Raw genomic sequence first — 15,534 nt, 5'->3', positions numbered from 1 at the left:
TTTCCATTATGATTTACTGTCTCCATGGTTTTGGTTTCCTTTCTGTCCTCCCCCGACCCCCCACAAGGATGAAAATTCACATAACCTTTCATTTATAACGTTTACACATTATGGCAGCATAGAATGTAGCTCCAGGAAACTGGTCTTCCCATTATTGAAGAAATAGGATTAGCTAACAGAAGCCTAAAATTCAATAGCTTCCCACGAAACAAATCCAAATATCAAAGTTTTACACAATTTGAATGGAAAACATGATTATACTCTGATGATGGATACAAATCTTTAGAAAGAACAGAACTTTGGGCCAGCACTACGAAGAGAAATTTCCCCCTTTTTGATGTCACTATTTTGAAATACAGTTTCAGTGTACAACATATAAAGAATTATCCCAGGATCACCATCCATACTTGGCTTGTGTTTCAGCTTTTGTGAGGAAGCCTTTTGAACGTCGCTCTGCAAGTTCCATCTCCTTCTGCCTCATATCGAAGTATAGAGAACCAATCTGATGCTTCCTCTTATGCAGCTTTGTAGGCTTCCCTTTAGTTGAAACAGGCTGAATGGAACAAACACAAATAAATATGTCAATGCATAAATTAAAACAAATTAGTATATATATACATAATCCACAAAAATAGTAAAGCAGTCTAGTCATTGCCGATGATGAACAAAACGAATAGTGATTCAGACTTCCTTTCTTTCGAATGGAACTTGCAATAATGTCTGATTGAAAAGTAGACTGAAGCACTTTCTAAGTTTCAAACAACATCAAGTACTATGTAACATGCACAAGATGTACTAGGTGCTCGATCAGGCAGAACTAAACAACAAATAAGCAAAAAAGAAAAAGGGAAAAAAAACATTGAGCCAAGGAAAATGACAGAACACCCAAAAAGCTAGTAACATATATAATTATATCTTTATTTTTTGAAACATAGATATATAAAATTCTCTATGCAAACAGCCTCGACAATATTTTCATCTCAACATGATCCCATCTTCTGACACCATAATCTCATTGCTTCCAATCTCGGGGAATCATGAGATACATAGAACTTCATTAAAATGATATATTAACTCCTCATGATGTTTGCAAGCACATTCATTAGGGCGGAGGTTAAGGATTGTTAAGATCTTAGCAAAGAGTATGACCAAAAAATTTCTCCAGGGTGGATTTTGATAATTCAAAGTCAAGTTAGGAAAGGGTCCCCCTCAGTGCTTGCCAAGTTCCAATGCAGTTATAGAAGAATTAAAGTTAAAACCCAAGTCCACCTATGGACCCAAGTTCTGCAATGCACTACTTTAGACCCCAAACATGCTCTATCAGTTTGTTAGCAGATATCAAAACAATACAGCTCTAAGTTCCACAGTACTGCCAGTTCTTCATTCTAAGGAAAACACTCTAGCATTGTTACCAGAGGCACCTTTTTCTTGTCCGATTCATGAGAAGCATCATCTTCTGAGATTTCCCATTTGTAAAGCTTCTAAATATTAATTTAAGCCATGCTTTGGAAGGCTGCCTTGGTCTTTTTCCTTTCTGAATAATTTACACATTTTGAGCTAACATCAGTCTTGTATTTGACCATTATCCTGTATGATTCTTGAGTGACATGTTTTCCTCTCTTAGTTTTTCCTTTCAATTGATAAAAATCCTTCTCACTTGAGAGTGAGAAGATGGAGAGAAAAAACAAGATTTTTCTCCATTCAATACCAGTTAAAACACGTCTTGCCAAAATCAAGTTGACAGTAACATAACCTGTTTATTACATGTGTTATAAGGTCATGTCACTTTTGGCTACGTGTTGTAAATATCAATTCTAACCTGCTAATTTTCTACTGCATTCATGTCATGTTACCTCATATTCAAAATTATCACCCCATTCCAAGCATCTCCATTATGAAAATGGATTAGATTGCATAAACCCAAGGTACCAAGCTAATCCTATGATAGTAATATATGTCAATGGAAATTGACAGTTCACAGTTCCCACATCCCATTTCATAGACTTTGTTCCACTGATATGACTTAGTGACCGTATTGCTTTTGCTAAAGTAAATGCAACGGTCATTAAACTACCAGGTTATGTAGTCCAAGAGTAATGCACAAAAAGTTTGATATACACAAAAGATAACTTATATATAAAATGGAACTTACGTCTTTTTCATCAAGAATGGTTCTCAAAAGAAAAAAGACAGTTTCTTATGACTCTTATCATCTTCTTTAATGGAAAGAATTTAATGAACCGTTTCACAGATATCAAATTCTTCCTAGAAAACTATCAATAACATATAGCTAAAGTAAAAGATATATCTCACTCAGGTTCATAACACTGGACTAACTGCTGATCATTTCAGTATGCATTAAAATGTAGCAAAACAATGTCTTGAGTTCTCAACGTTATAATGAATAAAAGGATGCAGACCAGTTAATGAAAAAAATCAAATAATCACTACAAAACCAAATTATCAAAAGCAGCAAGAACCTATAAGTGGTGATACCTGATAAGAAGGCCCAAAAGCTATTCCGGTTGACTTGGCCTGGTCCTCTCTTGGCCGATTCTTCATCAACTCGTCCTGCTTAACCTCAACTATTTCAGTTGGCACCTCATTCCTCCCTCTCTTTTTACTCACTTTAATCGCACTTACATCTGTTCCTGGAATCGCCAGCGCTGCAGTTTCAGACCCACCAACCCAATCATTCCCGTACTGCCCATAACCACAATAACCAGCATTACTCCCATAGACATCATAACTACCATAATTTGAAGCATCACTACCGCTAATTCCTGCCTGTAATTGAACCTCAACATCCACATTTTGATCAATGCCAGATTGGTTACTCTCATAACCACCATAGCTTTCATAGTTAACTGCATTTTGATCAATACCAGATTGGTAAGTCTCATAACCTCCATAGCTTTCATAGTTAACTGCATTCTGATCAATACTTGATTGGTGATTCTCATAACTAGCACCATTTTGATCCACCCCTGCATCGCTCTTCACTTTAGAACCAACTGATTCCGTTTCAAGAATGGCTCTTCGGCCCGAACCCAAACCCGAACTCGCACCCAATGTGGCGGAGTACCTAGGCGCTGGAAGAGAAAATATGAACTTCCCGGACGATGTTTGAGCGGAGGATTCAGACGCTTTTTGCCTTCGCCTTTCTTCTTCTTCATCATCATCGTCATCTTCGTCGTCCAATTGGGACGACTTCATCGAATAAGAGCTAATGGGAGGCTTGAATTGGACGACCCTTTTAGGGTTTCGGTCTGAGGATGAGATATTGGTAATGGGTTTATTTGGGATTTGGGATTTGGGCGGAGGAAGTGTAGAGAACAAGGGTTTGGAGGTGGGTTTTGAATCTTGGTCTTCATCATCGTCGTCATCATCATGACGAAGATTTGATGGTTTAGTTTGGGTTTGTTTCGGTTGGGGAAGGGACTGGAAGAGAGAGGAAGTTTGGGGTTTGGGTTTGGGTAGAGAAGAAAAGAGAGAGGAAGAGGAAGAAGGTTCAGAGCTGGGTTTTGAGGGCAAAGCTGCGGGTTTGGAAGGCTGTTGTGGATCTTCTTCTTCGTCAGAAGAGGCGTAGTTAGCGAGCAGAGAGTCCATGAGAGAGCGAGAAGAGAGAAGACGAAAGAGAAGAGAAAAGCTCTGAAATTTTTCGAGTTCAAGAATTTTACGAGCGGAATGGGGGATGCTCTGAAATTTTGAGGTTTAAAAACAAAATTATCCGGTTTTAGCACCAACTCTGCGTTAATAGTTTTATTAGTCTCTGAATTTAGACTCAATTTGCATTTGAGTACCTCAATTTCTAAAATAGTTATCGTGAGTCCTTAACTTTAGTTTTGTTAGGACAAATGGTCCTACCGTCAATTTTTTTAACTTTTCTGTTAAATGCGGGGCAAAATAGTATTTTTGTATCAAAATTGATTAAAATATGAATAAAATATTAAAATTAAACTCTCACTCTTTCTCTCTCTCCCCTCTCTATCCCGATTTCTACCCTCCAAAACTTGAAATTTTTTTTTTCTTTTTTTGGTTTTTTATTTGATATGTAGGGGCCAACTTTAAACATTTTGTGCCTCTGGGTTGTTGCCATACCGACTCTGATTATTTCAGGACCGCTCTTAAGTTTTGTATATATTCATAGTTTTCACATGAAAAAGAAAGAAATTTTTTTCTAAATTGGTTTTGGAGTGGAACCTCAACTTTCTTCATGATATCATAGCGGGTTTGCCTACTTATGAAAGCCCAACGACCACACATGTTTCACGTAACTAATATGTGTTATCTACATGTTAGGCTTGACCACACGTGTAGGGACATGTGAGAATGTGAAGGTGAAAAATATCCCACATTAGAAAGTTGAGAAACCTAACGACTTATAAAGAGTTAGGCTATTTCTCATGACGAATTGATTTTGGGATAGAACCTTAACTTCATGTTTTCTTTATTCCTTAAACATAATACTTTAATTCAAAATTAAAGAGTAATACTAGAGATACCACATTTGTATTCATACCCTTAGATAATAATCCTCAATTTTCCTTTATTACATCAACTTTCTTGGTTTCTCCTGGTCCCAGCCCATGGATAAAATTGATTGGACCTAAATCAGACCCAAAGTGTTAGCTGAAATGATTGTGTGGGGCTTGCTTTGTGGATTCAACTCAAGACTTTTGAGTGTCGCAGGTTGTGGGCTTGAATTTGTGCTCTTTTTTTTTTCCCCCTTTTTTCCATTTGATGTTCTTTGGCCTCCACTCCCATTTATGATTGGTTAAATATTCTTACAAAAGGGGTTTTCTTGGAGCATTTTAGACAACCAATTATTCAATTCAAGACATGTGTCTTACAGCATGATCATGCAATTATTTAACACTGGCTTTGAACATAAAAAAACTAGGTTAATTTTCTCAGAAGCTAAACCAAGACCAAAGGAAGGCCTTTCATCAAGGAACCAAAAAAAAAAAAACCAAACAAGAGAGAAGACATTTCTGGAAGAAGAAAAAGAAGAAGAAGAAGAAGAAGAAGATGGAGATGGTGACAACCAACAACAACACTAACAGCAGTGATGTGAAAAATGAAACTTCATTCATGGATAAGTTTGTTGTCATAATTATATGCTCATGGGGCTTTGTGGATCATTCAAAGCTGCAATGGCTGTTTCAATTTTAATCTTCAAATGATCTTTTTCTTCTTCATCTGCCTGCAAAAATAAACCAAATTAACAAGTTAATTAAAATTGATTAAAGCTCTATGAAGACAAAATTAATGACATGTGATACATCTTAGGTGCCCCGGCCCCATATTATACGATGATTTTTTTTAATAAAAATGCGATAGAATTTTATTATATGATGATGACGTAAGTGATGAAAGAATAATTTCACGTGTGGACAAAACTTAACATCTTTAAAACATGACTCATTGAAAGAATAATCATGATGGCGTCATCACAAACATAAAGTATTTAACGCGTGTTTTGATTATTTTCGTCATTTGCAACTTGCAGAAGTTGAATATATATATGAACAAAGAGAACGGGGAAAAAACAAAATTGAGAGAAAATATATAATAATAAATAAATAAATAAAAAGTAAGAGGGGAGATGGTGTGGACACAGAATCATAGTTTTTGTTGCACCAAAATCCATTTAAAAACTTTATAAATAAAAAAAATGTAAAAGGAATATTAGGAGCATAAATGTGCAGATGTAATGCAACCATCATACTTTTAAGGTGTGTCTTGCTTTTGCCCTGGAGAAAACAACAAAAACAAGGCAAGAAAAATAAAGTGCAACAATAATTCATATCACAGAAGGTACAACTTGGGACCATTAGTAATGTTTTGGCTGAATATTCAAGGATTGGGAAGCCTTATCCACCCAACACATAACCAGAGGGAAAGCTTTCAACACAAAGTTTACTTATCAGATTTTAATCAACATATGATTTTGACACCATCTATCCCTTTTGCTCTTTCCTACTTTGAGGGCTAACCTACTAAGTTGGACATTCAATATTTTCGGTATCGAAACTTCTATACATGATGTTGATATGACCGCGCTTTAAATTTTTTTATACTTTTATACGTTCTGTGTGAACGATTTTCGATCCATGATTAAAATGAACTCCTCGTGAATTAACGATTGAAAGTCAACTGTATGTTCCAACACTATCATATACTTAAAAGTCTTTTGTGCCTAATATTGTGTGACAAATCTAAACCAAGAAAAACTTAACAAGTAACCCATCTAAAGCAAAATTGGTAGTTGTAATGAAAGCCAAAAATAAAAACTAGTACCAAAAATTCATAGTGGAGCATAATTATTATATGTTAAAATAAATTCCCCACGAGGTCTCCAAATTTGTCCAACCATTCAATTTTTGTTTGGTTGCTGGTATATATTTTCTTCGAAACTTCTCCCATATGGGAAACATGTTTCTTTGTAACCATTGACCAGAGCTTATCCACTGACTATTGACATCACACTTCCACAACAATTTCAAGTACGAGATTTCCTTTTTGTTCGCTTTGGGAATAATTGATGTATTCAACTTCCATTATCAAACATAAAAGTTTTTAAAAAAAAACATCTTATTGAAAAAAACAAAAATTATTTCACGGACCTTGATCTCACAATATATATATATATATATATATTAAAAAAACTCTATGCCCTAAGTTTTTCGGTCTCACGGACGTACAAGAAAACTCAGTTCGATCTTCAAATTTCTATATCTAATAAAAAAGTGCGTTATGAGATTTTTTATATAGATTTTACTAGGAACAGTCGCCCAAACAATGTGCTCATTTTCTTAATTACCAAAATAAAAGGCGATTGATGAGGAGGAGATGAGAGCAAGAGAGGTGATGAAAATGAAGTTAGAGCAAAAAAGGGAAAATGTTAAAGAGAAAATGCAATCCAAATGGGGTCGTTTCCTCACTTTTGCTCATCGACTGGTATTATTCGAACACTCTGGATTACACCAATCAATCATTGCCCTTAGCAGCCCGTATCATGTAATGGATCGTCCACTTTAGTAAAAGTGCTCTCCATTGGTTTCCAATTCTTGTGCCTGTGGACCCTCAAATTCTACCTCTTTATTATTATTATTTGTCATTATTTTACTCAACTAATTACTCTTGTTAGTTTGATTAAATAAAAGTTTTGTTCTGAAGTTCAAATTTGTTTACGGGTAATACTTATGACATTTTTTTTATTTTTATACGTTTTCTAACAGTTAATGTGTACTTATTAAACATTATATAATATGGTCAAATCCAAATACTTAAGATCCGAAATCGAAACCTAAAAACCCCTTCTACTTTAGATATTTCAAACATTTCAAAAATTAAATTTAGTCACTATCATATAGAAAAGAAGGCCCTTTGTTCTCATTCCCCTCCCTCAATTCTTGAGAGCACCCTTTTGGGACCGTACTAAATCACATGATATATTTGGTATGGTGCCTGGGACGCATATAGAATTAAACCACGCAGCGTTGTCACAAAGTTCCATTTTTATATGCCAACCAAGAACCCCACAACACTAAAAATATTAAACTAAATAAAGGATAAACTCACCCCCAAAAAAAAAGTTTACTTAAGTAATAAGCAATTTAGCAAAGTGAGTTTAATTACCTCAATGAAGACTGTCTTCAAGACTCTCCCAGAGAAAGCAGTAATATTTGCTGTAATGATTTTGAGCTTCAAAGATTCGAAGACCTCACACAATTTTACCATTGTGTCCGTTCTTTTGCTACATGTCAAGCTAGCCACCACTGTCTTTTCCCCCATATATGTAACCCTAAGCTGTAAAGTGTAATACAAAGACCCCATTAATTAATTAATTAATCAATGGATTACATATAATATTACATTATTATATAGTTTTAAAAAAGAATAGTGCTATTCACACCCCCTCAAATTGTATTATACACTCTTCTAGAAAGTGCTTATGACGTTGTCATATAAAGACAGTATACTTGCAGTGCTCCTTTGATACAAGTGCATGAAGCATTCCGGAGAAAAACTTGTGTGAAACGGGAATGATATTGTTTTGCTATTCACAGTCAATTACTGTATATAAAGTGAAAAATTTATCACAATATGACGTCCTGTGATAAAACTGAAATAGCGAAACAATATTATCCCCATTTCACACAAGCGTTTCTCAGATGGGGATACATTTAATTGATCAAGATTTAACAGAGAAGGATTGACTTACTTCAAGCACTTCAATGGTGGAAGTTCTTGATCCTCCGGAATCATAGAGCTGCTCAATTTTCTTCTTCTTTGACCTCAACAAGACTGGCAGCTCTTGATCAAATTCAGAACCCAGATTTTTCTTTGATCTCCCAGATTCTAGCTCCCCTATCTCTGTCTGAATTCTTCTTTCTTGTTCATGAAGCTCCTGGATGTAGTCAATGGCGTCTTTGATTATAGAAGCCTTATCCATCTGTACCCCAAACCCAACAAACCAACCAAATTAAAAAAAAAAAAAAAAAAACCCAAATCATCATGAACACTTTTTTTTCTTCTTCTTGAAAATTAAAATAAAATAAAATAAAACAATGGGTCATATATTAATATTTGATAATATATATATATATATATATATATATATTATAATGGGCAAGCAAAGAAGCAAGCAATAATTAAGGAAATAATATTGTATGGCCAAAACCTTGCTTATTTTGGGGACCACTGCTCTAAGAGCAAAGAGCCTTTCGTTGAGCTTCTTCCTCCTGTTCCTTTCAGACACAATGTTTTTGGAGGCCATGGAAGAAGCTCCTCCATCTGGTGAGCTGGAATCATAGTACCCAGAAAAAGCCTCATCCAATCCCCAGCTGCCATGACAAAAATTGGTGCAAAAAACAGCAGATATATATAAAAATTATGAAAGCTTATTAAAACATTAAGATAAATTAAGCTCCATAATTAATATTATATAAACCTGTCAAGCTCTTGAGTTTGGAGGAACATATTGGTTTCCCAGTAATGTTTGTACTCATCACCAATGTTGTCCATGGCCGCTCAGAGAGTCAGATGAGAGAGAGAGAGAGAGAGAGAGAGAGAGAGAGAGAGAGAGATGGGATTTGTATTGTTGATGATAAAGCAATTTTTAGTCACAGTGGGGGGGAGAGGGAGTGAGTTGAGGGGGATTTTTATAAGTGTAAGAGATAATCTGAATTCACACACGTGGGAAGAAGGAAGCAGGAAGCTATGATGCTTCTTCCTGGATTGATGTGAACCGTCGATTGACTGGATGAATATTGAAAATGTTGAATGTTGGTCTACAAGGCCGCGTAGGACACACTATAAAAAAACTGAACTGCCTTCTCTTTAGCAACGACAACAACCAAAACGATAAATACATATTCAATAATAATAAATAAATAAATGACTGTGCTGGCGACCTTTACTCTCTCTGTCTATTACCACAAGGCGCGTGCTTTCAATCGCCCTAATAATTGGGGTATTTTCAAATTTTTGTTCTTTGGGTGTGGTACAGAAGAAAGTCTTCCATGCGCCCCGTCACATGAGTGGCCCTTATAAACTTTGTGTGGATCATCACCCAAGAAAAACAAAAGGAAAATATATATTCATATATTATTTGGGTCTACACAAACTGAGATTTATGTTTTTCTCTATATTTAAAGACAAAGGCTTAGTTGAGTGAAAAAAATTCATTAATTTGCATGTCAGTAGTCTCAGATTCAAACTTTCATAACATCTTAATAGTGTGTGTGAAATCCCTCCTCTCCTTATAGTTAAGATTATCTCTCGTATTGAAAAAAAAAAAACAAAAAAAAAAACAAGGCATGAATCATGTACTTAGAAAAAGGAAAGAGAAAAAAAAAAGGCATATTAGCCCACCGTTTAGTATGACTTCCACTCAATTTGATTTCACTTATACTTTAAATACGAGGTTCTAAAAAAAAAAAAAATACAAGTGATAGTCTAAACTAAAAAAGGAAAGGGGATTTTTCAAGGTGTCATGGAGTTTAAACTTGAGAGGATTGATTAACAAGTGAAGGCCCTTTTCCACTAGACTAGATCTCATTGACTTTAAATGCGAGAATTTATTGAAACAACTGGATTCGATTTAGACTTGAATACGAGTGATGATTGAGACAAAACTCAATTTAAACTTCAATACTAGTGAACATTGGGACAAAACTCAATTCGAGTCCAAATATGAACAAACTCCATTTGACTTAGACTTTCTCAATTTAAACTTCAATACTAGTGAACATTGGGACAAAACTCAATTCGAGTCCAAATATGAACAAACTCCATTTGACTTAGACTTTAATGTAAGTCAATTCATTCCAACCCTAATGTAAAGTTAGGTCCAATTTTTATTTAATTCTAATTTATTTTCTTCTCTTTCTAGGTAAATTTTTTGTCTAGTTTTTTTTTCCGTTTATTAAACAAGGGTAAATTTTGAGTTTATGTGTCATGATTTTAATGGTTGTTAACGAGGGTCAATAGGCATGAAAAGCACATTTTTGCCCATGCAAGTGAGACCCTTCAAATTTTTTTACAAAATTGAGACGAAAATTTTCGAACTTCATTAAGACTCCGCCCTCCATTCCAGGCATTATCTCGGGATCTTTCGTCCAAAGGCCCCATTTGATTCACGGAACGAATTTGAGATAAAATCATTTCTCATGTCATTTCCCAAGGAATTGAAAATAAAAGATTCATTTTACACATTTGGTAATGCTAGGAAAGTAACCGGGAGATATCACTTTATTTCCTTTCCCATGTTTGTTTTAAGAAGAAATGGAAAACAAAGTTTGTATAAATTTTTAATTATACCCATATTAAATCAATTAAAAAAAGAATGCATTTAATGATATATTATAATTCTAAATTGTTAATGGGGACAAAATGGTCATGAAAAATGTTTATTTAATATTGGCTCATTTTCCCAAACTTTTTCATGATGAGGGAAAACAAAACCCAAATTGGGAGGATGACTTCACTTTCCCCTCTACTTTCCCATAGGCTAGGCAACGATTTCCCATGTCTGGACTTACCAAACATGGGAAAACAATTGATTTCCATCCCCAAGTCTCTTTCCTCATTTCCCATGAACCAAACGGCTTCAAAGGGCTTCGCATAGAGGGGAGTGATTTCCAACAATGGGGATTTCGAGCCAACCCTAGTGATCCGACCATGTTTCCATCAACTTTATATTCGTCAGGCCCCTGTCTAGCCTCTCTTGGAGGTCCTTTTCTCCATTATACATGCTAACCTACGTAAACTCATTCCCTTTAAACCCAATATCCAAGAGCTAGTTGTTATATCAATAAAATCCTTGAAAATCTAACTCTACTATTGGACCATGTGTTGACGTGAGTCTCCTAATTAATCAAGGAGATTTACTTCCTTGATTAATTAAGGGATTTACTTTCCTATTTTTTATATAAGTGATAAATCATTGTACAATTAGGAGATACTTTCCTAATTCTTTACTATATCTAATTTCCTGTAAGACCTTCGTATGTAAACTCCTCTATATATCTCCTTATGGAGAAGAATAAAAAACAACCCAAAGTATTCAAACTATATTCATATTTTAGCATGGTATCATAGCCTAGTTCTCTTGTGACCTGTGCTTGCGTTGTTCTTGCAATTTAAGTGCTCTCCTCCCCTTCTCTTCAGAGAGAGGGGGGAAGGGGGGGAGTGAAAAAGATATGTTTCTTTTTCTCATGAAGATATTGCCTATTTTTTGACTCCGACGACCCCATCTCTTCAAGGGGAGAAGGGGAGTGAAGATAAGTTGTCTCTAAACTCTTATCTCAAATTTCCCATATTCAAATCCAAAACCCTAAATCAAATTCCTCATAATTTTCCCCAAATCAAAATCCATCAAATCTAAAGTCCTCAAATCCTCTTATCAAAATCCCTAAACACATATCCTCAAATCTTATACACATACCTCTTAAACCCAATTCCTACATCAAATTCATACATCAAATTCCTCACCCCAAATTCCTCACCGTCTCATATCATATCTTACTTCCGTTGCGATGTCAAGAACCCATACGATTCTCCATCTTATTGCAGACTCACAGAAGCATGCAGTCAACTCAGACTCCTTCTTCTATCACCACCACCAAAAGTTCTACTCTTCATACGTCCTCCAAGATCAGATATTGCATATGTTGTGAGTGTGAAAGAGTATTTCATGACTGACTTACCAAGTTGGGCATTCGTGACATATATGCACCAAAGGAGGAGTGTTGACGTGAGTCTCCTAATTAATCAAGGAGATTTACTTCCTTAATTAATTAAGGGATTTACTTTCTTATTTTTTATATAAGAGATAAATCATTGTACAATTATGAGATATTTTCATAATTCTTTACTATATCTAATTCCTTGTAAAACCTTGATATGTAAACTCCTATATATACCTCCTTATGGAGAAGAATAAAGAACAACCCAAAGTATTCAAACCATATTCATATTTTAGCACCATGGAGCACCACCATTTTTCTTATGTTGCCATACTAACTCGTTAAAGTCCCCTAAGAACACCATAGAGGGATTTTGAGAGCGAATCAACTCTCTCAAAGATTGGACTATCAGAGCAGTCCCCATACTCTCACAGTTCCATGAAAGTCTTTAAAAAACTTTGCTAAAAGTCTTTAACATGCCATAATTGGACTACTTTTCAAAATATTCTTAATTTTCATTTTAGTATTTTGATTTACAGTCTTATTATTTTAACCTACAAATCGGAGAAGATATTTGGAACTCACAGGAACATAAATATGTTTTGCATTCGACCAAAAAAAAAAAAAAAAATGTTGCATGTTTTGTACTCGTGATATACCAATGGTTCTAATATCTACATAGGATGGTTGCACATCAACATTAATTTAGTACATGTTGTCTAGTTGTATGAGAGGAGAGGAGCACTTTGGGCCAAGGATAATAAACGGAAAATATTTAGACGCTTTTTATTTGTTTATTTATATATATAAAGTAAGTAAAAAATAGAAAATGATGAAACATTCAAAATATCATAAAATATTTTGGTGAATATTTAAAATAACATCAAACACTAGATTCTATTTTTATGAAACACAAACCACCTATTATCTTTTTTTTCATTCTAAAATAAAAAAATAAAAAATAAAGTAAAATCAATTGACACACGGGTGCTATGGAGCTAGTATAAATAAGATCAGGACTTATCATATGAAAGAACGTCAAATGAACCTTAGAAAACTATCAACAATTTCGACCAACCCCTTCTACAAGGTATACTATTTTAAATAATGAGAAAATGGGACATTTGGAAATGTAACCTTTTTTCTAACACGAAAAAGACTTTATTTTATTTTATTTTTATATTTGTATAAAGATTTAGAAATATAATAATTCGAGTTCTTCAAGCAATGCACAATCCTTTTCGAGGCTCATTGAGCAATGCTCGAACCCCCTCGAATGGTTAAAATTTTCAAAATCTAAAATTTGGGATAAAAATATTTAAACTGTCTAAATTTTAATTAATGTCTAAAGTTTAATAATTGAGGCATAGCTAGCCACCATACTATTTCACAAATGGGTAATAATTTTCTTTTTTCTTCCTGGTACTCACGAAATAGTAAAATTGATATCATTGCTTTTATTATTATTTTTCTAGTTCAAGTGATTAAGGGAGGGGAGTTTACACACAAATATTCATTGAGTGCCTAAAAATTTCAAATTTTTACCTATTTAAATAGAGATAAAAGAGTTAAACTAACTGAACTATACCTTACTAACACTATACTATATGAAGGAATAATTGACCATGATTCACAGCCGCGAGTGGTCAAAACAAAATATCAAACTTAATTAATGAAGTGGAATTTAGCTTCTCTACATCTACAATAGGAATCCAACATAGTTGTGTCAAAATCAAAAACATTATAATCATTGGTCTGAAACGTGTAAATTATATGTACCCAAGAAGATGCACATTGATTATATTGTTGACTATTTGTGAAACGATCTTTATTTCAAGTATCTACTTTCTTGGGTTACACAAACCTCATGAGTGGTTGTTTGATGAAGAAATTGAAAATTACATAGAATTTTAAAATGACCGAATTTAGATTTTTATCATTTCAATTTATGGCAATTGAATATGTCAGTATTTGGATTTATGTATGTCAAATTTTGTAAATGACATAATTTTATAAATGACACTATAGAACTTGTGAAAGGACACCTATTTTTGTGGAAGTTAAACTTAGGAATTTAATGCCCTAATTTTCATGATTTTTTCCGCACGTCATTTAATAAATTCCGCACTTAAGTTGCCAAACAAGATAATTGTCAATTCAAACGAAGGATAAAAGAACATCAATTATAACATAAAGAAAACGCCTTAATATACTATAAAAACTTATGTCAAACACATTATAGCATCTCAAACCGTCTATTCAATTAACAACTTTGGAATGCTAAAATAAGTGAGTCACATCAACTTGTCCACGTGTTATAATATAAATAGATATATTTTTTATACCATTCTCTAAAAGGGAGAAATATAAACCGTGTTATCCACTCATATTACAATAACATACGTATAAATTATACCACGTGACTATGCTCCAATATAATCTCTCATATTAACGCGTGTCAAGTATCAATACTAATCCACCCATTAATTACCATGTTATGGATCCTACATGATTAGATTTAACCCAAACATTTAATTTCTCATACGTATTTGGACATCTTTGCAAATAGATAGATAACAAGCATTCAATCGATCAGATGTAGGAGCTGGTGAGATAAAAGTTTCAATTCCCTCTAGAAAAGGGTAAAAAGGGCAGAAGCACATGTTCCCTTAATCATCGCTGCCATCTTTGTTAGCCCTCCCCATGTGTGACGCCAGCTTTAGTTTTCTTTATGACGTCATAAACCCAGTGAAATCGTTGACTTGAAAAGGGATGAAGATTCGTCAAGAGTGTGCTGTGCATTCATAGAATCTAGTTTAGGAGATTGCTGCTCTGTTCAAACTTCAAAGCGGCGCGACTTAGGACTCGACCAAATAAAAGTAATCTCATTTATTCGGCGCAATGGCCACCACTTGGAAATTGCTCACTTTTTGTCTTTCCTTACGAGGAAATTGCTCTTTGGGGTCCAAAAACAATCATTTCAATGCCAACTAATGGGACTAATGTCTTGGTCGTTGTTTGGTAAACTTTAAAACGTTAGGATTAAACTTATTAAATTGGATGCGGACGAGGTCCTTAATCTAATGAAACATGACACTTGCACTATCCCATCTCAAATGTTATTATATAGAAAATTTATGCTAGTGATCTTGTACAAATATATTATAAAATTCTTAAATGCGCCCTTTTCTTTTTGTTTCTCTTTCATTCTCGTGTCTAAATTTCTTTTGAATTGCATGAATTTTGTTGCTATATTTGTGAGATGATACATAAGAATATAAAGCATTTTTTGGTTCCCATTTGTATTATTTTGAAAAGGACACATAAAAAAGGGACC

General features: G+C 34.3%; 2 protein-coding genes across 3 annotated transcripts; both read right to left on the bottom strand.

The window, feature by feature from the left end:
* Window positions 1–69: 69 nt before the first annotated feature.
* On the bottom strand, window positions 70–3,725 carry LOC117616223 (ubiquitin carboxyl-terminal hydrolase 36). The gene is made up of 2 exons (XM_034345469.1): window positions 2,497–3,725; window positions 70–553 (listed from the first exon to the last, which is right to left on the bottom strand). The coding sequence occupies exons 1-2, from the start codon at window positions 3,607–3,609 to the stop codon at window positions 395–397; spliced, it is 1,272 nt and encodes a 423-aa protein (XP_034201360.1). The 5' UTR covers window positions 3,610–3,725; the 3' UTR covers window positions 70–394.
* A 1,282-nt stretch (window positions 3,726–5,007) lies between these two features.
* Window positions 5,008–9,262, bottom strand: LOC117614265 (transcription factor bHLH35). 2 transcript variants are annotated; one of them, XM_034343015.1, is made up of 5 exons: window positions 8,960–9,254; window positions 8,690–8,852; window positions 8,231–8,461; window positions 7,645–7,815; window positions 5,008–5,206 (listed from the first exon to the last, which is right to left on the bottom strand). In XM_034343015.1, exons 1-5 carry the CDS (start codon window positions 9,031–9,033, stop codon window positions 5,117–5,119), a joined length of 729 nt encoding a protein of 242 aa, XP_034198906.1. In that variant the 5' UTR covers window positions 9,034–9,254; the 3' UTR covers window positions 5,008–5,116. The 2 variants fall into 2 exon arrangements, with proteins under 2 accessions (XP_034198906.1, XP_034198907.1); XM_034343016.1 differs by lacking the exon at window positions 5,008–5,206 and adding an exon at window positions 7,309–7,491 and having other exon boundaries at window positions 7,616–7,815; window positions 8,960–9,262.
* Window positions 9,263–15,534: the final 6,272 nt, after the last annotated feature.

This window comes from Prunus dulcis, chromosome 1, assembly GCF_902201215.1.
Source record: "Prunus dulcis chromosome 1, ALMONDv2, whole genome shotgun sequence".
NCBI classification, from domain to species: Eukaryota; Viridiplantae; Streptophyta; class Magnoliopsida; order Rosales; family Rosaceae; genus Prunus; species Prunus dulcis.
This window is presented reverse-complemented; position numbering and strand designations above follow the sequence as displayed.